General features: G+C 44.9%; 1 protein-coding gene across 1 annotated transcript; it reads right to left on the bottom strand.

The window, feature by feature from the left end:
• Nucleotides 1-1,296: 1,296 nt before the first annotated feature.
• Nucleotides 1,297-22,849, bottom strand: LOC144150055 (uncharacterized). The gene is made up of 5 exons (XM_077681854.1): nucleotides 22,692-22,849; nucleotides 9,520-9,649; nucleotides 7,478-7,623; nucleotides 4,876-5,008; nucleotides 1,297-1,880 (listed from the first exon to the last, which is right to left on the bottom strand). The coding sequence occupies exons 1-5, from the start codon at nucleotides 22,738-22,740 to the stop codon at nucleotides 1,622-1,624; spliced, it is 717 nt and encodes a 238-aa protein (XP_077537980.1). The 5' UTR covers nucleotides 22,741-22,849; the 3' UTR covers nucleotides 1,297-1,621.
• Nucleotides 22,850-24,936: the final 2,087 nt, after the last annotated feature.

Below are 24,936 nucleotides of genomic sequence, written 5' to 3'. Positions count from 1 at the left end.
TATTCGGAGTTGAGCGAATAAAAAATTATTACACTTGCTAACACAGCGCCGGGAAAAAGCAAGGATATGTTTCCCCAAGACATGAAAATAGAGTAGGATACTACGTTACAACATTTAAACACCGTTTTTACCCATGTAAGACTTCCAGAAACGCCAATTTAGGGCCCGTAGGAATTCCTTATAACAGAGTATACGAGAAACATATCGTGCCTTATGTTTAATTTTAATTAAGGCACAGGGTTGAAAGCTGTGTCAGACGTTTCTGTTTTGAGAAATAATTTGATTCTTCGTTTGTTGCAAAGGATATACGCATTAGCTTGTCATGAATATAATTCCCTATATTATATAGGGAATATATCATTCCCTATAAATCAGTAGGTAAGAAACGCTTCACTAGTGCTGTCGTCTCCTTCCCTTTGTACGTCGGGCCGTTGGTCGGCGCTGCCGCCACGTGAGCTGAGGCCCGTGGTAACGACTTATGCACTACATGGCCTGACTCGCTATACTCCCGTCACAAATAATGATCTACCGGCAGTATTGCTGTCGGATGGACTGCAGGTTTGATTCGCCGTCTTGTGATCCACCTATGGAGGAGGTTGTCCCGATAATTCTTGTTTTGCACCCACAATGTCAGGGCAATTCACTCCACCCAACACAGGGATAACTATAATCCTGCATTTGACGCTCCACTGATGATGGCAACCCTCTCAATATCGGGTGTGCATACTAAAGGATGGGCCAGAAGGCAAGATGGTGCTCGTCACGTGAGCAGTCTTTATCTACTCTTCATTTAAGTGAGCACAGAGCACAGAGCACAGAGCGCAGACCAAAAGCACATGTAGCGTTTTACCGATGAGTAGCCTAAAACACCTTTATTGGTCAAATTAATTTACTTTTGGACTTTCCGTTTTCTGCGTTTGGTCTGGAAACATGCAGCTGCGAAAAAAAACCTGCGAAGGTTTCAGTAATATGAAGTTTTGAAGCACTTTCCCAGAAAGATTTCATAAAATGACGCCTATAACTTGCCCTTAACCTAGTTTTAGTGTGCCCAATAATGCAGGTTTCTGTAAAGGACACAATTATGCCCCTTGGTTATGGTTCAGCAAAATACAATATTGTGGCCACAGTAATCTCCGAGGGATCATTCGTTTCTCGTTTAAGGCGCAGTATTCTCATTCTCATAGTTCGCAGCACGGAATCCCCGGACTGGCTCGTTTCACTATTTTAAAGGCCATACCATAAGCGGGAAATTAATAATACTATTATGTGTGTTATAATGAGAAAGAGTATCGGCAGTAAAGGACTGTAGTTGGTTTTATTTTGAAACGCCTTCTGCGCCAGGTACATCAACAGGTAGTATGGCTTCAATGTGTGCGAAATTCAGCACACAATCATAGAAAAGATAAACGCAAAATTAGTATTGGGTTGGTTTACCTTTCACGGAGCTTGATCTTGCAAACGAGCGTATATGCAGACTACTTTTCAAGCACTTCCCTTAAAGCTAATAAAAATGTGTCAACATAAAGTTCAGGCAATCCATAAAAATACATAACTGTGTAGAAAAGATGAGCTTAATCTTAAGTTCTTCTTCATGATAATGAGAAAGAAGTGTGCGGAAGCTTTAGTCTTTCTTGCCGATGATACGCGCCAGTTCAATCAGCAGCTCAACGAAGTTCGGTATTCTCCGGTCCTTGGCGCTGAGCCGGGGCAATGCCGGCAGCTGTTTGCAGCTTTCAGAGCCTTTCGTGTATGATCCGCAGACCAGGGTCAACGTTTCTCCAAAGGCCTCTTCAAGGACGTCGAAGATGATTTTCTTACCGCCGACTTCTTCGCAAGGCGCTAGGGCGGTGGATAAGCAGTCGGCCATGTCGTCGTAGTGGCTGCGAAAGGGCACACTTAGTGAGGGTACGGAGAAAACTACTGATTCCTAGAAGGCTCGATGGTACATTGTTACCATCAGATGACTTTATGACATGGAAGATACACGGGAAGCACCTGCTGAACATCCTTACAGGACTGTTATGCATAATAGTTATTCAGAGCAGGTGTCTTGCGCACATTCCACAAAAGTGCGAAGTCTCCTACAATAAACAGTACTTTTTATATATAATAATGTAACTCTCTGCATTCAAAAACACAGCACCGGACATATTAGGTACCCTATTAATGAACTGACCCATGTTTGCATCCTGCTTGGCTTAACAAACGCCTCTGTTTCTGGCCTTTTATCATCAATACCACAAGTTTCAGGTTACTCAATAAACTCCCATCTTCTCCCAGAAACGTGTGAAGGTTTTGTTTCTTTACGTTACATCCGCAAAGGGGGAACTATCCCCACAAAACATAGTACTTGTCCAGGTGAGCTAACCCTAATATATTTCGCCGTGTCCCATTACACACCAGGGCTCTCAAAGAACACGCCTTCATACAACCTCCCAAATCCCATATCAACTCACGCAATCTTTATAAAGCCCCGTACGTCCTCCTGACTTGAATGTTGGGACGCTAGTATAGCGGTCTTATTTGCAAGGCGACCAAGATTTCTATGGGCATCGCTATTCGCAATAGTATAATCGTACTTGACCTACTCGATACTTTACCGAAGGTCTCCGGTATCACTGCCAGTCACTACAGCCATCAACGCCGATGCCTTTCGCAAGCCCGAACAGGCAAAATCATCTTGAATAAATTAGACACTCGCGCAGTCCACTATGGCCTGAACCAATTTCTCTGGACAGCAACAATTTCCTACCTGTTACTGTAGCCGTTATTATCTGCCATTACAGGCACACAATCCAACCAGAAACATACTTTGTTTTGCACTCTGTACAGTGGATATCAAATATAATACGGATAGTTGTACGTATTCATGGATACGCCATTTCGGGATAACTATGCAGCACCCACTTTGGACACTTTGTTGGTATCACTGCACCAAATGGGCCCTGCGCTTCCCGAGGTGAAGCCAGAACTCTCCCCATCGTCTTTGCTTCTGCGGATATCGCCAACCCCGATTTCCACTTTAATATCTATATAAACTTAAATTCCCATTCCTACCTTTTAATATACGGTCTCACCTTCTATCGACACGCTCCATCTTAGAAACGTTTAGAAAAAAAGATGGCCCGACAGTCGGAGGCTTTGATTGTGTGTCTATGACATTAGAATTTCTTCATCTAATTCGTAGCGAGCCTAGGTCTTATGTGAGAGCAAACACGAGCCGAAACTGTCAGTAGAGGTTAATATGTGGTTGCGGAGTCATGACGATAGGTTTCTACTACACAAAGGTTGTTGCTTTAAGTATTCCTTACATCCGTAAGCCCGAATATCTATTCCGATATCTACGTTTCCCTAATGCACATATGGCAGTCGAAAACGCTGATCCTCGTTTTTACAGAGAAGCTGTTAGCATCCAGTTTGTCGGAAAATTTCGCATTGTAAACAAAAACCCAGAGAGGACCCAACACTTCTCGCCTAAGATGCCGAGCGTACGCGTTAGGCTAATTAGGCATTAAGCATGGAGCTAAATTTAAAAACAAATCACAACACAAGCATAAAAACCGAATTCTGGATGATAAGGCACTTGTTAACAATGCGATCCCAGCCCAACCAGGTGTTCCTGGTATATATTATACTTGCAGATTAAGTTTGAAGGCTAGGCAAGACTGGTGATACTAAAGAGAGCAGTTCTCTCCCAACACGCCGAACGCATGCGACAGGCTAGGCGGGATTCGGTTTCCTGTGGTGGTGGTTGCTTCACTGGACCTGAGCTGTTTTACTGACGTTTCCGCTTCCGCAAGTGAACTTATCAGCCCGGAAAGCCCAAGTATTTTTTTTACCATTACCTAATAAAAATTATGGCAACCAATAACAAAATTATACCAAGTGAGTTCGTTCTCTTTTAATGTGTGATATAGAAGCTCCTGGTGTCTGGTTTCGGGGCTGGGAGACGCAGATTAGAAAATAATTCAGCCACAGTTTTTTTTATATCACATTCACATGTAGCGTGTCAGACTTCCTTCAATGTGGACCCAGTGGCCCTTCCATGCAACGCCAATAAACTTCCGTATGCAACTTACCTGACAAAACACTTTCGCCCTTGAAAGCGCAAAGTACGTCCCGTAATTTTAGTTCTGCCTGCCCCCCTAATTAAGAACTAAAGCACTGTACCTCGATAAATGTTTCCAAGGATAATTTACCATCTATTGTGGAAAGATCTTTCTTCAGATACCCTTTATATTTGTGGATGTCCCTACACGGTGGCAGATTGCACGTGCGCGTATTTTCTAATATTTGGAGTGGTTTACACACGTCGTGCCGTTTTGACGTGGGATTTTCAGTCACCCGGAACTGGACCGAAAATAGGGTTTGCGGGACGCCCTAATTATGGGACGTGCTCACTGCCCACTATATTAGCAGTTGCAACCGGCTTTGAGTGCAGGAAAGGGCCCACCAAGGGACGAAAGGGACGAAAGCCTGAGCATCTATTTTCGTTTTTCACGTGGAAGAATAGGGAGGAATAAAATACTTGTGAAAATATTTGTGGAGCCAACTCTGTGAAATGATTTTGTTCTTTTAAACAAAGAAAAAGAAGGTCGCAAAGAAGCAAGATAGAGAACGTTGCACAATTGCACCCATTTTCTACAGGCGGCGATTAGGAAATTTGGCTGGGAAGAACATCTCAACACAAATGTCCAAACCTGTTGATTCTACGACGTCTAAAATTATACCAACTAAAAAACGAGTAATGTTCTTCCTGTCAATCGAAACAATTGAAGCCATAAGTGGTGTCGCAAAAGACAAGTTTAGGAAGTTACGTCCTTCCGACGAAGTGTCATAACAGTACAAGAGAACACCAATAATGGGAAAACTCACCAGCAGGAATAAGGGACTACTTCTTTTTTCGGCGCCTTGACAACGGCCCGTTCCAGTGTGCCTTGGTAGCCGCTGATACACTTGTGCACTTTGTCCCCAACAGAATTCATGCACCCGATGGCCTTCTCGTAATCTGGTATGATGATGACCGAGACACAAGAAAGTATTTTTGTAGTATACTGAAAACAACGGTTTAGGAGTCTGCCTCCTTTGACAGAGTACTGGCACCAATATTTGGTTTAAGTTTTAGAGTGTTGTCATTTGCGTTAAGAATGTGCCCAAATTACGTCGTGCTGTTATTGGGGTCAGCCTACGCATGCAAACAACTTTATATCGATATTATGACCTTAGTTTCAAGAGCCGCCAATGGCTGCTTAGTCATACTGTGACGCAAAACTGGCTGGCAGATGAACAGAAATGTACGACAACAAAGCTTAAAGCCGGCAGAACTCCCATAAATCTGCCCATGCCTTCTCGGTGACATGTATACTAGTCGGCAAAAAACAGGGCAGCACGAGTGCAAAAAACAAAACAACAACAAACACGGTCGTTTTTGTTGTGCCTGAAGACAGGCAGCATTTAGGTGGTCTTTTATCAAAAACGCTAGTGTTTTTCTGGACCGAAATAAGCCGGCCAGCGCTAATTCTGGGCGCTCATTACCGGGCATGAAACTGATCACTCACTGGCGGCCAGCTCAGTATCACCAGCACGTTCACATGCCTCAATTCGTCTATTGTATTTGTACACTTTGTAGGGACGTCAGGGCACAAAATGGCGAAAATGAGAAATTTAGGGTCATTACTACTTTTGTTTACAGTGGGAAGGTGGGCACGGCAATTTTCAGCATGCTGTCTTGTATCATGTTTACTGGTAAAACTGACTGACTGACTGACTGACTGACTGACTGACTTATTGGCGGGCTAATGGGTCACTCACTCACTCACTCACTCACTCACTCACTCACTCACTCACTCACTCACTCACTCACTCACTCACTCACTCACTCACTCACTCACTCACTCACTCACTCACTCACTCACTCACTCACTCACTCACTCACTCAAGCAATCAATCACTCACTCACTCACTCACTCACTGTAAGCAGTACCTAATTTTTGATAAGATGAAAAGAGGAATCTTGATAAGATGAAAAGAGAAATTTAAAATGTTATTGACTGATGGTGCTCGGACCTGCCTAGTTTTTGAGGGGGAAGAGACACTTCTCTATTTCAGGAACTCGCCACACCACACTTATTAAAAGTTGTGCATGCGCGTTATAATTTACTTCGCGAACAACAGAACACAATATGATCTATGATCTGTTTTTTCCGACGGCCTTGATTTCGCCTTCGAAATTAGTGACGACCGCTATACTTTCTTAGGGTAAACTTCCGTCCAGGTGTTTTTATTTCGGGATATATTAGGACCAAACATTTCAAACGGACATGCACGCATGAACTCTTAAATACGACTGTTTTTGTAGAGAGCTCCGTCTATATTGACTGGCGTGGAAATGTCTTAGGCTGCACAATGAAAACAGAGTGGTGGGCAGCGAAGTTGCTTCATATCTAGGGAGATCTCGGAAGGGTATGCGTGAAATATGGACGCGTGCGTTTCGCAGCAATTGTCCCTTCCAGCCTTCCGCTCGGAAAATATTAAACAGCATTCTAATCTGGCGACATCCCTTTGACTCCGCGCAGAGACCTCGGCTGATACAGATCTGTAACCCTTTTCGCTAGCCTAGTACATCGCTTTCGTCATCATACATTAGCTGTGCCTTCTTCCGCTTCCCTTCTCGCGCTCACTTTAAAATCACATTGTTTCCCTGCACCGCTCCGCATCCGCTGTCTTTTAATATCCCCTGGGGCAATAGATCGTCCCGACCGTAACGCCGCCATCGACTCGACCAGGGCACGCACGCCTGTAATCGCAGGAGCAGGCGTTTAAGAGCTTCGCTCTAAAACCAGAAGCCTAATGAAACGTTCTCTATAAATGTAATGAATTTCCGGGTCCTGAAATGTCTAAATGTATAAACGCGTCAACGCTGTACTAAGCGATATTTTTTTTCCAAAGAATGAAAGATAAGACCTTTTGTTGTAGCAAAAACTTCGGACGCATTTTAGTATTTCCAGCAATTATTGGGAGCGTGAAATACACCTCTGTACGTTTATGTAGGGCTCTGTATTCTCCGTCTAAGGAGAATCCACAAGTACAACGACAGACGTTTCTACAGGTTTTAAAGCTGCGAACATGATTTTAAACGGCCCGGATTTTATGCTAATATCTACATTTTCAAGCATACGCTCGTTTTATTGCGGCCGTGCATGGGACTAGATACATATAAGACCTATGATTCCGCACATACCCAAGCATTGAGAAGGAAAAGTGGCCTCAAATATTGCAACACTACTAAGAATGTAATTGGGGAGCTGTTCATGCATAAGGAAACTCCGGGTTTGTGCAAGAAGGAGCAGCAGCCTTGAGCTAACCTAATTACCGCAATAGAAATAAGAACGGACCAATGAATGCCAGACCTTATAATATATGCCTTACTGACTGCGGAATTCATTTTTGCCGTACAGGCAGTAAAATGTCAGCTTACTTTTGTGTGTTTCCGAACCCACGATGCACGTAGCTTCAATGTTTTCCTCCAGAGCCTTCACGGCCACCAGTGCTACAGCTCGGGGTAGCCCATCCACGCATTCGTTGATAAAGTTCACCGTGCATGGAAGTTGCACTTTGTCTTTCCTGGATGCAAAAAAAGAGTGGGATTGAAATTTGTGGTTGCCACACGTTTAAAAACATGGCAGTGATTGTGTCTAACCTGTATCTGTGTGTACATTACCCTGATTTTTTTTAATATTTCGATACCACCCAAAAACATAGACTCTTACATAGTTTTTCAGGTTCACAAGCACGGGAACGGGCCTCCATCCCAACCCGCCACTTTTGTAATAAGAGCAGCGACGGTATTGAAATGTGGTATAACATCTATCTCACTACTTGAAATAAGGCGGTAAGATACTGCGTGGTAGATACCAATTTTTTTATTGACAATAGGAAGCATGCAGAACCTAAACAGCCACATTTTAAGGAGAAAAAATACAACAAAACCTCGTGCCGCTTGAAAGAACGCAAAAGCTACGTGCCTAAATGACCAACGCATAACAATAAAGCAAGGCGCTCATCAGAGCAAGCGTAAAATTATTCACAATGCGTACTCAGATGCTTATTTCGTAAATCTTCCTTTGAGCTGTTCAATTTCAGCATTCCTGGGGAAAAAGAAAAAAAGAGTCTGGAGCAAGAAAGACGGCGTGCTTAAACCTTGACGCGGAAAGCACAAATACAGCAGGTGCGGGTGGTGAAGGGAAAACAACTGCGGTGCAACAACCTCGGGGAGCAGCACACCGTATGACTGGTAGCCCAGGCACTCATTAAGGCGCAAGCCGGCATGGGGAAGGCCGAGGAAGTGGAAAGCAAGTACGATATTTCAAAGCTGATTGCACCACGATAGAAATAACCAGTTACAATTTGTACAAAAGCATACTGTGACCTTGGGAAGAAGATTTATGGTTTTCTGGTACCCTCGATATTTCGGAAAAATTGCTTAACTAAGCGAACCTGGGTTGCATGCATAAAAATTAATAACTAAGACAAAACTAACAGTGATGTAAAGGCAACTTTATTATATTCAAAAGTACCAATAAAAGCACAAAAGAAACATGGAACACCCGAAATCGGCAGCAAACAATACCAGCATAGAATAATGAGTAGAATTTAAAAAGTACAAGCAAGACTCATTTGCGTCCGCTTTGACAATAAAATGGCGGCCCAAATCAGGCATTGTGGCAGGCCTGCGTTGAATCTGGATCAGATCTTCCCATACTTTTTTTCTCAATGCTGTTAGCGTGAAGTCGTCATGGAGCAGGAATTTTTGGAAACGGCTGCTATTACCAGAAATTTGCGACTATTTGATAACGAAACCCTGCGTTGCGAAAGCCATCACTATACAATGTTTAGGATGTTTGCTCCTTCTATTCTTGCAACAAAGGCCGCATTATACTGATATTTAAAACATGCCTAAACTATATTTTTTTCGCATGTTTTCGTGAAGAACGCAGAACTCACGGAGCCATGACTGAGGAAAGCCGCCTATACAAGCCACGTGGAAGTAGTTCTTACAATATATGACTTTAGTACCAAGGCAGAAACTCAACTGATAGCTTCCGCGTTCTAACAAGCGGCTTTTCTTTTTGTTGTGAATTTTTGACGTAAATCAGTATGGCGTCGTTGGCAATACAGGTAATAAGGGCGAATAAAACACAGCACGTTAGATGTACTTCGGCGTACTATTGGGTACTCGCAGCAAACAAATCAAGCTAGCCTAGAGGAACCTGAAGTGTTCAGCAAGGCCTTTGAACGCCAGTTTAAACGAAGTGCAAGCCTCCTAATAGGAGTGGAGCAATGATTCAAGGAACCTACAACCTGCAATAACTGTTTCAAGTCTGTTTGAAAGGGCTGTTGCTGATGCAGACAGTGCACATAAGAGGACCAAAATTTCTGTTGAAGCTTTCACACTGCCTTCGACCAGTCGCAGTGGCCCCAACAAACAACTGTCAGCCACAAATAGATGGTCGCACTTACGCGCAGCCGTCAGAAAACTCCTTTCCAAAGTCGTGCAGGTGTGGGTGCTTGCTATACGGGATGAAGTCATCGCCACAGGCTCGGAGTGTCTCGATCTTACAGCCTGGTTTTAGTGCCCCTTGAGAAGTGCCTGGATTAAAGAAAAATGAAAGGATGCAGCTTTTACACACTCTCACAGATGCCGGGTGTTGTTAATTATAAGAAGTGGTTAAAATTGTATCGGAAACACGCGGCAATATATAGGTTCTTTCCTTTCCGCAATTTCTTACAATGCTGACTTGATTCGCGTTGGAGTTAGCCGGTGACTGAGAATAAATTAAAATTTAGTGGTCCCTACAGCTGCCTAAAGGGCTTGCGAACAGCCTGTTTCTGAATCTGCTGGGAGTCGCACGTGCTTGCGCCATCCGTGTAGATAATAAGCCGTCCCTCGCTGGGCCGAAACAGAGCCGAAGTATATCTGCTCCATCGAGTAAGAACAGCCTCAGCCCGCACATTAGCTTGGCTACACAAATATTAAAGCAAATCTTTCTAGATCCACCAGCCAACTGTTCTTTCGTGGCGTTCGGGGCAACAAACTCCAAACGCGGCGGTGTCGGCGGCGGGGAGTACGGGGGGGGGGGGGGGGTTCACTCACGGAGCACGCTAGAGATGGCGCGGCGAATTTACCCAGAGTACCCCGCGCGGAAGTGCCTGCTCGCCGGCGGAGGCGTCGGCGGTACGGCTTTGTCGTCTGCTGTACCAACGGTTGTTTTAGTGCAGCTTCGCGTCCATTGCGCGGTACCTTCGCACGGTTTGATTAACTTGTTCGAAAACACCTCCAGGGTAACCTGCACCCGACGGAATTAAGCGGTCGTACGGCAAAGATTTGCTGATGACGTTGCATTGCTAAGTAACTCGGGGGACGAATTGCAAAGCATGCTTACCGCACTGGACAAACAGAGTAGAACCGTGGGCCAGCAAATTAATATGCAGAAAACTAAAGTAATGATCAATAACCTCGGGTCAGTACAGCGGCTTGAGATAGGTAGCGAGGCCGTTGAACGGGTAAGCGAATTATCTACTTAGGCTAAGTTGTGACCCCAGATTCCAACCATGACACAGAGATAATTGGAAGGATAAGAATAGGGTGGAGTGCATTCGGCAGGCATTCTGAGATAATGAATGGCAGCCTACCGTTGCCCCTGAAGAAGAAAGTGTATGACACCTGCATCTTACCGGTACTCACCTACTTGGCAGAAACTTGAAGTCTCATTAAGAGGGTTCAACTTAACTTGAGAACGACTCAGCGCGCAATGGAACGTAAGATGATAGGTGTAACATTAAGGGACCAGAAGAGAGCGGAGTGGGTCAGGGAACAAACGCCTGTTAAAGACATACTAGTAGAAATTAAAACGAAGAAATGAACGTGAGCAGGGCATGTAATGCGAAGGCAAGATAACTGTTGCTCATTAAGGGTAACAGTGTGGATTCCTAGAGAAGGCAAGCGTGGCAGGGGGCGGCAGAAAGTTAGATGGGCAGATGAGATCAAGAAGTTTGCGGGGATAAATTGGTCGCCGTTAGCGCAGGACCGGGGTAATCGGAGAATAATGGGAGAGGCGTTTGCCGTGCAGTGGGCGTAGATAGGCTGGTGATGATGATGATGATGACGGAAAACATACGTTAAGGATTGGTTCGAAGGGCGGGAAAACAAAATGTACAAACCACATACAGATATCTAGCCGCTAGAGAAACGCAACCTTTTGAGCACTGCTTACAACGATTGGGACTCCGTTTTCTAAATTGGTGAATACTAATTCGGTTGTATTTTAAGAGGTAATACAATAGGCGAAACTAGCAACTGGTTCTGATAAATACCAATTATAAAAGTTGCCTCAGCTTTCTCGCAATTCTCAGACTTACTAATCTTACTAGTTTAAAACGGTATAAATGCGAATCACTAAGCTCACATTCTGAATTGTTTCGGTGTCTGCGCATTTGTCGCGTGGTGGTGTAGCCAAAGCTAGCAAATCACGTAGACTAGGTTCCGCTGTTTCACCCTTTTAGATGCGACGCTGAGAGCATCTCTTGTCGGCGGCACTGTTCTTCCTCCGTGCGTCCGTCGTCGTCGTCGGCGTCCGCACTCTCCTGCGCTTACCCCCTCTCCTCACCGATAGCGAACACTCTCTCGCGAGGGGCATTGGATTGGATTGGCTTGGCTTGGCTTGGCTTGGATTGGATTTGGATTGGATTGGATTAAAGTGGATTGCGTTGGATTGTGTTGCGTCATAGCCGCGGCAGACGCACTGGCGCCGGCGCGTGCTCAGGTGAGAGCGAACACTCTCTCTCAACATCTGCAGGTGTGCGGCCCAGCGCGCTCTCACTCCGCCGGTGGGCGGCGCTGCGCGTGGTGCTGCGCATGTGCAGTACTCTCCCTCACCGCGGTCTCCTCTCCTTCGGGCGCGCTACGCATATAACCGGTGTGCCGCTTTCCGGCGGCCTTTCGGTCGACGGTTGCTCTCCGCTTGCGCTTGAGCCCCCCCTCAGCGTCTCATCACACCAGGGTTCCTCCGACGGGAGGTGGGCGTAATTTTTTGGAAAGACGCTCTTCTCTGTTTTCTTTCTTCGGACTTCCGGCCGGGCTACAGCGCCGGCGTCCGCCGCTCGAACCTGGCCGTGGCCGACGCTGCTGCTGCGTTCAGGACGCCTCCCCGATGAATTCCAGATAACCGCTGGCAGAATATCTGGTTTCACTCTGGGTAGATAGAATTGTGTGAATTCAATTGACGTCGCATGGGCAATTGTTGTGGTTGTGGTTTAAAGCTTTGCTTTCCAACCACCGTCACAACGTGGGTTGGGGCCAATTTTTCTTGTCTTATCGCCTTATGAACTGCTCTAAATCAAACCTTATACGATAATGGGGAGGGTTAGGTGAAAAAATTGCCGGCAGTTATGCCAGGCAAAGGCCTCATCTAGCAACATATAAACACATACATACATACATACATACATACATACATACATACATACATACATACATACATACATACATACATACATACATACATACATACATACAGTCCAATCTCGGTACAACGAACACCACATTAACGAACTTTTCAGATTAACGAGCATTTAAGAAATCCCACGCCGACTACTTATAGCTTTAATGTAAAATTATTTCACTACTACGTACTTCAGAATAGCGAACTTTTCAAAATAACGATCGTTTTATTTAGTTCCGTGACATGTTAACAACGCCTCAGTACTACGAACTCATATTTTCAATGCCGGAGATTCTTACATTTTCGTTAAACAATCGCGGCAACCGGAGCCGTATGCTAGCAGACGACACGGCAAAGCGCAGCGCAGAAGAGGACGTCTTGCAACTTGTTCCGCGGAATACGTGAGCCGATGCGAGAGAGAGAAAAAATAAGGTGAGGAGAAGGGAAAAAATGAAGCATGGGTGGCCTCGTCTGTCCAGAAAGCCGCGGCCGCGCTATTTGCGCCCCACCTCGAGTTTTTCTGTGTTCCGCCGCTGCTCGGGTTGCTTGCTGGATCTTCACGAACATGAGCGGCTCTGACCACAGAGGACAATCTTCAGAGCATGAGCGTTCAGGATGAAGAAGGCAGCGAGGACGGCATGAACGACGATGCCTCTGAGGGTGTCTCGGCAGAACTCGAAGACTGCGACCAGCACGTGACGACTGCGGATGTGCTGGACAGCGTACTAAAATCAGACATTTCCAAGAAAACTGCGTGGCCACAGAGTCGTTGCACAGGAATATGGAAGAGTTGGAGTGCTTCATGCTAGGAAGCTTGTGCTGCACGCACCAGAAGAAAATTGCCAAATAATTTAAATAAACCTACATTGTTTCACGATCACTTGTGCATTTTTTCTGAAAAATGACTTCAAGGATGCACAGCTCTAAAGGTAAGTCATTTTAAGGCATTGAAATGTTATTTGGTGTTTTAAATTTTAAGATTTTCGCTACAACGACCTTTCAGAATAACGAGCAATTTTCCGCGGTCCCCTGAAGTTCGTTATATCGAGATTTCACTGTACATACATCTATACATACTTACATACATACATACATACATACGTACGTACATACATACATACATACATACATACATACATACATACATACATACATACATACATACATACATACATACATACATACATACATACATACATACATACATACATACATACATACACACATACATACATAGGTACAACCAAGAAATAGCAGTTGAGGCGGACCGCAACCGAATTCGGACATTATTACATGCATTTTGTCGTCATTCTGGTGATATCTTTTTTAAGGTATTCCGCCTTTTTCCAAGGGCAGTCAATATTTATTACCAATACATCGTTTCCTTGGCTACGAGCAGAAATTTCTCTGAACGTGCGTATGTCGCCGTGGAGCGTCGTAGTCATCGTCCTGCACAATGATGACTAAAGGCAAGGAGCGTAACGGCAAGTTGCATCTTTAATACAGGCCTGATAACCCACACTGGTCGGATGTATTACTGCCGTTAGGCCAACGTAATGATGAAGAAGCACAGAGAGGCTGGTAAGCCGAACATCATAGCCAGGTTTCTACTACGCATTTATTCGCCGTATCCTAACTTGGTTTCTTCGTCGTCGTTTGGGAAAAAGATGGGGTACGTCGTTCCGGGGGGGGGGGGCGCCTGAAAAAAAGCTGCCTTCAACAGAGGAGAGAGCTGCCTTCGCGACGCTACAGATGTTACTGGAAAGGCGTCAAGTCAAAGGGAGGCTTGGTCCTTGCCTCTGGCCACGCGTCGGTCCCACGCTGTTTTGACGGTTCGTGCGACTTTTGTCAACACTTATACGCGTTGTAGAATCGACTGTGCAGTCAGTGCAGGGCGGCAGAAGAGAAATGATTGAAATGCTGGAAACGAAGTGCATTTAGTGGTGGAAAGCAAAAGGAGCAGCAGAGAGCCAACGCCGCTGCTACACCGAACAAACATTACCACACAGACGGTTAGAGGGCTAAGCAAGGTTAACGTTGTGTAGAAGGTACTTGGGAGGAACGCCGCGTTGCGGGTTTATGAAGTCGGAGCTAGGCGTCCGCGTTAGGCTGAGCCGCATGTATGCAAAGAGAGGGTTGAAATGCTCACACAATTTTATGTGCAGATGGCGCCGCTCGATTCGCGATCGAAGGCTACTTATTATAGATGAAGTGACAACTGGGCTAGTTGGTAATCCATATGGGACATCTTGAAGGTAGCGCACCTAAACACGGACACTAGCGAAAGAAAGCTGTGGTTTGTCGTTTCTTTCGCTAGTGTCCGTGTTTAGGTGCGTTACCTTCAAGAGGCTACTTATTAGTTTACCGAGCTTGGAGATCTCTCAATTGCGCCATGAGGTGGACACAGAGTGGCTTCGTTGTCCGCTAAATTTTTTGTAGAGTTGCAAACGAACATATTACAGGCCAATAAGCCTACTCTCAGTTGTATGCAAAGTGTTTACGAAAGCAACAATGACGGCCAAGGTTTCCAACAAGCCAGAGAGCAGGTTCGATTTTGGAAAAGATTCTCGGCAATGGACCACATTTATGTCGTTAGTAAACTAATAGAAAATTCTCCTGTGTTTAATAAAACCCTTTCCGTGGCCTTTACAGGCTGTACAAAAACGCTTTATTCAGTAAACACCGCAACTGTGTTTGAAGCATTGAAAGACCATGGAATAGGGGAGACCTACATAGAACTCTGTAAGGGATGTCTGGGCAGGATAATCCTTTGCAATAAAGCGAAAAGTTCCCTATCAGAAATTGAGTACGACAGGAGATATCTCGCCAGAACTGTTCGCAACATGTCGGATGGGGCATTCCTTACGCTTGAATGGAAAAGCACAGGATTGCGGATAAACGAAGAATACATAAGCTCTTTGAGGATTGTAAACGACATAGCCTTCCCAAGCGAGTATGCAGAGCACGTGCAAAAGGTTATTGAGGAATTACATTCAGAACGCTTGGCCGTGGGGCTACAAATAGATATGAATAACTCTTAAGTACTCATTAATAAACATACTGAAAGCGCCATCTACAGAAAGGGAGGCGCAACTAGAACAAGTGGAAGAAATAAACTACATCGGACAAGGTGTCAGTGCTGATTCAAACCTCGAGAAAGAAATTCGACGCAGAAAAACTATGGACTGGGGGGTACACGGGAATCACTCATAAATATTGAAAACTAAGCTCCCCATGTCTCTGAAAACAAGGCTATACAACCAATGCGTCCTTGCGGTGGTTATATTACAAGTTTAGCGTAAACTTGGCGTCTTATTACACCGCTAGAAAACAAACCGAGGTCGGGTCCAACAGTACGGAACGAAAAATTACAGGAGTAACACTTAAGGGTTGGAAACAGCCTTTCGTACTACAGGAACAAACTTGAGTACGCGATCACAGTGCTGAAATAAAGACGAAGAAATGGACTTGCGGTGGTCACGTAGTTAGACGAATTGATATCCGACGGATCACCAGGGTACCAGAGTAGAAAACGATATACGGGACTAGTAGAGGGGAAGGATGACAACTCCATGGAGAGACGAAAAACGCAAATTTGGGGGTAAAGAGTTAACTAGAGTAACGCAGGATAGGAGCGGTTGGTAATCAATGGGAGAGGACGTCGTTCTGCAGTGGATCTAAGTAGGCGGCTGTTGGTGATAATGGCTTGAATGTACTGCAACAAAATCGGACAATCAAATCTGCGCGTTGAAGAAAACCATAGTTTTCAGCAACTGACGTAATTTGGATAGCACTTGCTGGGGCCGTCGATGGGTGCATGAATAATATGTGTTGTTTCGCGAGTTGGTACATACGTAATAGGAGGCCCAGCGCAAACAAGACGAGGACGGTTGCAGAAGAAACAGGCCCTATTAAGAACTGAGTTTCTTTCGAGAAGGGCGAACATTTATATGACAGGTATACACTAAAAAATGGCGCCCCTTGACCGTGCGAAGTTGGTTGCAAAGCGAAGCTGTGAACCGCACCCTTCATTACTTCAAATGGATATTTTTTGCTAAGGTTAAATCAAAGTATGATTCAATGGTTGAGTTTTATTGGTGAAGCACATAAGTGGAAACTTTTTTTATAAAATTGAAAGAACCCAGTGTCTAGAGGGCCTTCCGATGGCACCCTAGCGCATCGCTGCAAGCATGGTTATAATGCCGACCGACGATATACGAATATTGAAGACTAGGCTAGCCCCGACCACAGTGTCTGCCGCTGTTGTGTAGAGGATCCGTTATAGCTTTTTGATCCTAAGGACGTTTGTTTCAAAACTGGGTCATGCCAGGGTTGCTTTTTTAAATCTTGGATTTGAACCATAACTTTTAAGGATTAGGTTAGTTTTGGTGTTTTAAATGATTTATTTGTGTGCGTTAGGTCATGTTACGTTATGTTAATGTTTGGTTGCCTAGTTTTAGTTTATCTAGGACGATGTAGTGCTGGAGGCGGCAATTTTCTTATCAAACACTGGTGGACGTCGATATTGTAGGGCGCTTATAATACCGTCGCACGGCACACTAGGCACGGCCTTTAAGGAAGCTCAAACCCGGTGTTAGGCGATCTCAGTTCTTTCCTGCCTCTGCGGCCACCGACGGAGGCGACGAGATCGGCGGCCGGTACAGAGGAGAAGTGAGATGCCATGCGTTGGTTTGAGCTTCCTTGTACATTTATAACTCCTAGCGCATGCTTGAGGCGCGCGCACGGCCGCTACATGTGCCGTGGGCGGAGCACAAAGCGGCGCGAGAGGTCTCGCAACTCTATCACGCAGCATTCAGCCAGAATGCCGGGAGTACACCCTCAGATGTGCTCGGTGAGTGCCCGTCTGTCTTCCCCGACTTCGCGCTGGGCTCTTAGCTCAATCGGCAAGAAAACGGGACCCCGCTCAGTTTATTATTTCGCCCCAGGTTCCATACCTGGCGGTGCCAGTAACTTCTTTTATTTATTCGCGGGAGTTTTCTCTTGACACCAAGGGCCGTGACAGAACCCTTCGAAGGGAGGGGGGTAGAGGTAAAAACCTTCACTTTAAAAAGAAAGGAAGAAGACAAAAGAACACAGTGGGCATTTGGCAGAGTAGGAACATAAGAAAAAAGTTTTTAGAAATTAGCTTTCCTAATGATAGATAGAAAGCGACGGCACACTCACGCCAATTTTTTTCATAAAAACGCTTCGGCAACCTCAACTGGAGTCACAACTCTGCTTCTTTCTATTGTTTTTGTTTTGTCCAGGTCGGGCTTACAGTCACAATAGCAATACTTCCAATGTAGTTGAGAGTGTGAACCACTTCCATTTTTATCGATAGGGCATGCTCTCTTAGTCGGTCAATAATGCATTGGCCGATTTGGCACCTTACACACCTTACCACCAATCAAAGGAACATCTTACACAACCCCTGTCGCACACTTGACGAAAGGCTTGACAAAAGGCTCTTTTCGCATTTTTAGTGCGTGGAATTCTTTGCCGAATACCCGCACAGCCAGGACCTTGTAACGACCTGCATTTCGACAAAAAATCAAGACATCGCGGAGGTCACACGTGTAATCGCTATAATGTCGCAGATGAAGATAACTGGTCGCACGAAATTTGGAAAAACTAAAAAACAAAGAAATATTAAAAAATCGGGAAGACGGCGAAACGTCTAAATGGGGACGGTTACTTAGAGAATCTAGGTGAATATTGCCAGGAAACCTGGTCGTCCAGAAAAGTAAGGTTAATATGCGCAGACTAAAGTCTACAGTAGGCTCCAGTTTTGACCACCAGTTCTCACCAACAAATGGCGGGGGGTGAAGCTGACGATTTCCCAGATCGATCCGCACTGCGGTGGCGGAGAGTTTGTTAAGGAACACAAAACATGCTCCACAAAGGGCTCCCGCTGAGCGCTTGCCAAATGAGCAAAGGGGTGAGGTCATACAGTCAATGAAATGAAGTTACTCGGTGTAATAATAGATAATAAGTTAACATTTTACCACATCTAAAATATCTAAAAGAAACAATAGCTAAGATAATGTACAACCTGAACAGGACGCAAAACGACGACAAGAGTTCAAAAAGAGAATTAGTGGGAGTTATGTTAAGAGAGGCATTTAAAGATTGCTTACCTACGCAGCACCGGTGTGGTACACTCGGAAGGTTACTATTTTAAGGAAACTACCGGCGATCCAAAGATTACCGTTACTAAAGATAACAAAAGCTTTCAAAACATCAAACCTGTCCTTAAACATGAGGGAAAAAATCCTGCCATTGTATTTAACAATTGAAAAAGAAAATCAACAGTATGGAGTACTAAAAGAGAGAAAAACATTTTCATGTGACGACAAGCTGTACACAAGTATTCAAATCGTGAAAAAAATAAGATCTCTGGACAGATCACCCAGCAAATAAACGCGGTATTATAATCACTCCCACAGAAGAAATAGTACACTACCGTATATATACGGATGGTTCAAAGACGGAAAAAAAAGTAGGAGCAGCGTTTGTAATATTTAACAATAACAACCAAATAGTAAGAACCGAAAAATTTAGTCTTGCAGAATATAGTTCCAACTACGAAGCTGAACTAATAGCTATTAAAAAGGCAATAGAATTTATATAATAACGAACAAAGCAAACAAATAACGAACAAAGCAAATCAACTATTTACCGATAGTTGATCGGTACTCCAAGCACTAAAAAACGCACTTAACACAAATCCACTAATTAACGAATTAGAATTACTCCTTAGAGAGAATTCAGCAGTAAGTATAAAACTCAGTTATCGCGGGTTCGAGTTCCGGCCGCGGCGGCCGTTTTTCTGATGGAGGCGAAAAGCAAAAACGCCCGTGTGTTCGAGATTTCGGCGCACGTCAAAGATCCCCAGGTGGTCAAAATTAATCCGGAGCCCTCGACTACGACGCGCCTCATCGCCTGCGTTGCGTCGGCGCGTTAAACCCTACAATCAATCAATCAATAAAACTCAAGTATGTAAAAGCACACAGCTCCTAATTGGGCAATAACTTTGCAGATTAATTGGCGAAAGAAGCCGCAAGAAACGGAGAACCAACGTTTGTTCCAATAACAAAATCATTCATTTCGAAACATTTATATACAAATTTAAACCAGGAGTGGAATAAGGTGTGGAATAAAGATGGCAAACCAAGTTATACTTATTGTTGGATTAAGAACGTAAATCTTATTCGGGACCACTTTCCTACAAACTTCTACTCTTCCCAAGCCCTGACAGGGCATGGTAGATTCCTGTTTTATTTTTCGAGATTCAGAATAACGCAGGCATCTACATGCAAATATAGCAAGGATATAGAGAACTTTGATCATTATCCAACAGAATGCCCAATTTTAATAAATGACAGAAAAACCTCGTTATAAAACTAGGACAGCATTTAGAGAACAGAAAACCGGAAATAATTAGGAAAGAGGAAACAAGAATAATTTTAGAAGAGATTGTTTTAAAAATAACGAATTCATTCTACAAGCATAATAATACACCAAACATAGCAGAAAACCAACATGATCAATCACGACAATATAAAAGATGAGATATGACACGGGGATGGAGCAGAAACGCCAGGTCGGTGAGGCTTCCTCCGCCCACATCTCCAGTCATTCCCTTCTTACACCATAACAACACTAGGAAACCAAGCAGAACACCAACAACAACACATAATAACAAACCATCAGGCGTAACAGATCAATATCCCCGGTCAATTCAGCTCACGAACAAATCATGAAGAACAAGATCAACAAGCCAAGATCAAAGATTCAAGTAAAGTTCAAGTTCAAGAACAAGAACAAACAAGACAAGACAAGACGTCTACTAAGGATCGAAGTCGACAGTGAAGATCAATTTTTAGAACAAAGTGTTTTTAACGTTTAGTGTTTATTATTTTTCTTTTAATACTTGGATAATTTTCTTATTTTTCGTTTCAAACAAAACATTTTCTTGGAAAAACAACCGCTGATAGTTTTGCCCGTTCCTGGGCGGTGCTCGCTGATGGTATTTCTATCTTCTCTTCCCCATTACCCCATCCTTTTCCTGCCTCAATCACCTTTCTACCACTACCTCAACCCATATTTCTAGCCCCCCCCCCCCCCTTCTTTTTCTTTGTCTGCGGCACATACGTGTTGCAGGCTGGGAACCTCTTTCCCTATCACACTCACCCTGCTCGCACCGAGGTGCGCACTACTTGAAGAACGTCGCTTCTAGGTACAACGTAGCGATTGTGGTTTCAGCGCCCTTAATACTTGCTACGCAGTGCTCAAGCATAACGCGAAAAAATAACAAAAAATTCGAAAAAAAACGTGTCAAGGCTTTCGTCACGTGTGCGATAGGTGTTGTGTACAGTCAAACCCGGCAATAACGAACCCGGATAGAGCGAATTATGCTATATATCGAACAAAAATAATTCAGTTACGGCAATACATGGGAAACATATTCCTTATAACGAAGTTCACGTCCGATATATCGAAGTCTGGGCGCCTAGAATGGCCGCCGAAATGCATGATCTCGGAGCGGCGATTGAGATGTGGATTGGCCGCGACCACGGAGCAAGAGCCGCGACTGAGACATTGCGCCTCGCACCGAGCGACGTGACGCGCAATACTTTCCGTAACTGTTTCTGACGCGTGGGACTCGCGACGGAACCCGCCCAGTCAGCGAGTCCGGACCAAGACAGCAGCATCGGTTAACTGTGGGAAGATCTCGCCAGCGTTCCCGTTGATGTCGCGAGTGAAATCCGGCCGACGCTTATAATGAAGCGCTTTCGGCAGTCGATGAGCTCCGCCAATGCTTCTTAGATTTTTGAGGACGCGGACTCGACCTGGTGCAAACAATGTTTCGTGTAAAGAATTCTATGCTATTTGAAGCCGCCAAAACGAAACTGCAAGCAAAAATCACCGCTTTTTTTTACAGCGTGGGCAGTTAAGGCGGAAAGTAGATTTATTACTTGCAATAAATGGATTATTTTGGTATGGTAATGGCTACTGTACTGTTCGTTTCTGCATACGCGGATGGCGGTGTTGGTGACGGGGGGCTCCCGCGGATTGCGAACTCGTAACAATAAGCTCGTTATAGGTGGGTTCGGCTATATCGAATTATTGGATATATCGAACTAATCGCGGTGCATATTGCAGTTCGCTATAAACGGGTTTGACTGTATAAGATTGCTTTAATTTGTGGTAAAGTGTACATCGGCCAAACCAGCCAATGCATTAATGACAGTCTAATAGAACGCCCTACCGATAAACAATCGAACTGGTTCACAATTGCCGCTACATTGCAAGTCCGACCTGGACAAAACAAAAATAATCGGAAGAATCAGAGATGTAACTGCACGTGAGGCTGCCGAGGCGTCTTTATTAAAAAACGGAGTCTGTGTGCGTGGGTGTGCAGCCGCTTTCTACATACGATAGGGAAAGTGAATTTCTAAAATCGTTTATCGGATGTTTGCACTCTGCCAGATGCTTGTGGTGTTCTTTTCTTTTCTTTCTTTTTCTTTAGAGTATGCCTGTCATATGTATGCTTCTCCGTTTAGAAATAATCTCACTTGTTCGTAGCGCCCGTCGCGTCTGTCATGGTCCTCGTCTTCTTTTCGCTAGATCCCCATTGACTACATGAAATCGGTAATTTAAAAATGTCGCGCATCATGCTATACGTAGACGTTGTTTTAAAAAATCCAGGGAACGAGAAATCCAGAACATGTGTGGTCGCAAGGTGCCGTATTGTACAGGACATGCATCTGCCCCATAAATGTTTGGGAATCATCGGAAATCTAAGCTCCTCACCGACCAGTCAGAAGAAAAAAATGCTGAACGGTCAGCTACACCACCTTATCTTACATCATCATTTCATCTTTTTCCCAATAGGCTACGTAGGTTGGGGGTTTTGTTGCAGCACCCAAACTGCCGTATGATAACGAAGCAAACTCGCATCATAATGTTTTCCGAAGACTCACGTTCGCCGCGCTTACGCCTAGGCGAAGAGCAGCGATTGCGGCAGTTACTGAACTTTTCTTTTAAAGCAACGATTGTTAAGTACCCCAATTACGACCAGCATTGCAATCAATACTTGACAATGGTCATCCTACAAAGCAAGAACTCTTTTAGCTAAATTAACCTTCGGGGCAACAATAATTTACACAGAAAACACCCCACACTCACCGGAAAGCGAAGTTACGAACACTAAGAGGAGTGCGAGTCGCTCAGTCATCTTGGGATATCCTGTTTTCTTGCCGAGTAAGCAGCACGAAATGATGGGGGACTCTATTCTTCAAGTCACTTTAACAGCGCCACTGAAAGCGTGGAACGAAAATTGGCCGCAATACCAAAAACATCAAACATAAAAGCGAAAGAGAAACGAGTTTTCTTGAAGCTCGTGTCTGCGTTGTTGGAGGAAAATATTGGTTCGGTTCCAAGCCCATCACTGGCCGGCAGCGTCGCTCATCCGTTCACCAGGAAAAGAGCAATCGAAAACACAAAAATTGGAAAACGAATAAGATAAGTAGAATGAAGGCGCCTGCTGCCTTGTTCGAAGAAGCGGGAAAAAAATTGTTGTTTCCTCTAAGGTCTTCGCGGTCGCACCTGAGATATTTTGACATTACTGTCATCGCTTTTATAAGACCTTATTATGTTTATTTATGCTGCCTGTAAAACACAGCTGCCGTGAAGGCTTTCGATGGCACAATCTAGAGTTGATCGGTATAGATGTAGTGTTCCACGAAAGGAATTTATACGTACCGGCAGGTAGGCTAATGCGCCAATAAAGACAAGGGGCTGTATGCATGTTATTGATGCCCATTTATTTCTATTTACTTTTTCAGAATGAATTACCAAGTAGCTGCGTAGGCACGTGTTGGCAAGCTTATCATCCCTTGTAGAACAAAGCCCTGCGCTCAAGCTAGGTTAATTGCACTTGTGGCTATATGTAGCGTTAGACGATCAAGGCTAAGTTGTCATGACGGTTGGAGTTGTTGCGTGTTGGGTAGCGCTCTTGTAATTCAATACTTCGCGAGCGTAGCGGAAAGATTTCGCAACGTCGCCTTGCTTTTGTTATGCTTGAGTTAACATCGCAACTTCCTGTTTTCGTTTGTCAAACACTAAAGGTTGCTCCATGGTTGCACATGTCTTCTAGCGCTGATTAACGGCTCTATTTGTTAGGGTTGCGCAAGATATGAGGCCGCTTGCACGGGAGTAGGAAAATATTTGATTGATCAACTAAAAGTTTATTTGCACCAAGAAAAGGACGAAGACCTGTGTATCACTGTTAGGCGAGCTTGGCGCACTTAGCTGGAACCGTGTCTCGTGCTTTTGAAGGTAAAGTTGCGCTTGTTGTGATCACAGAGACGAACGCAGGAAAATAAACGCACGCTTACACGAGAAGACGACGCTTCTTGTGAAAATGTACGTTTATTTCCTGTGTCCGTCCCTGTCATCACTAGCGCAACTTGCCTTAAAGGGGTCCTGAAATACCTTCCGCCGATGCGTGGATGCACATGTAACCAAATAAAGCAATGTATTAGCAATCTCCTCCCGCAAGAATTTTGTTGAAGCGATGAGTATTAGCTGAGAAATCGTAAATCAAAAACCGCGCATTATCGTCGCGCCGCGTTTCCTCCTCCTTTCAACTTACTCTCCGCTGTTGACGGCCAGCGAGCCTTGCCTCCCATGATGCTGCGCTCCTCGGCGGTGACGTACTTCCGCTATCGCGCTGCTCACACAGCCGTCTGCTACGGGCAAGCTTTGTTGACACCATGAATACCCCACACCGCTCAAGGCTGGAAAAGCGAACGAAAAATCTGGCCCCATGTGTGCGGCGGCCTGGCCTTGCGCCTTCGCGGTGTACGTTGCTGAAATTCACATCGGCGGCGCGTGACTTTTTATCGGCGGCGAACTCGGAGCCGCAAGGGGAGGATCCTGCGCTCGCTCCCTTGGATGCACAGCGCACTGTTTATCCAAAAAGCGCCGTATCAGATGTGGCCCCGCTGGTGCCGGGTCTTATTTTGTGGCGGTGGTAATTCCTGCCGGCGGCATGTGAAAAAGACATTTTAAAGCGATTCAAAACCCGTGCACAAAACGCCAGTTCAGCTTGGGGCGGCGCGTGGTGGAGAGCGGCAGCGTTGGCAAAACATGCTCCGCCACGGCTCTGAGCTTCCTCGCGCTGGAGCGAGCACCATTTCTTTCACAATATCAAACATCGGTTGTCCTGGCAACAAGGCACAAACCGCTCTAGAAGTCAGTTACGGTTGCGTGATCCCGGTTCAGCTTGGGGCCCCACCTCGCGGCATATGGGCACTGCAGGCATACTACTCACTCCCATTTGGAAGTGCGAGATGCGTTTGGCATTACAGGAGGCGATGGTGTGTGTGTTGTGTTGTGGACGCCTTTGTTTCGCGATGAAATGCGACGT

Source organism: Haemaphysalis longicornis, unplaced genomic scaffold (genome assembly GCF_048455015.1).
Source record: "Haemaphysalis longicornis isolate Haplotype H1 unplaced genomic scaffold, Haemaphysalis longicornis Haplotype H1 scaffold_8, whole genome shotgun sequence".
Lineage (NCBI taxonomy): Eukaryota > Metazoa > Arthropoda > Arachnida > Ixodida > Ixodidae > Haemaphysalis > Haemaphysalis longicornis.
This window is presented reverse-complemented; position numbering and strand designations above follow the sequence as displayed.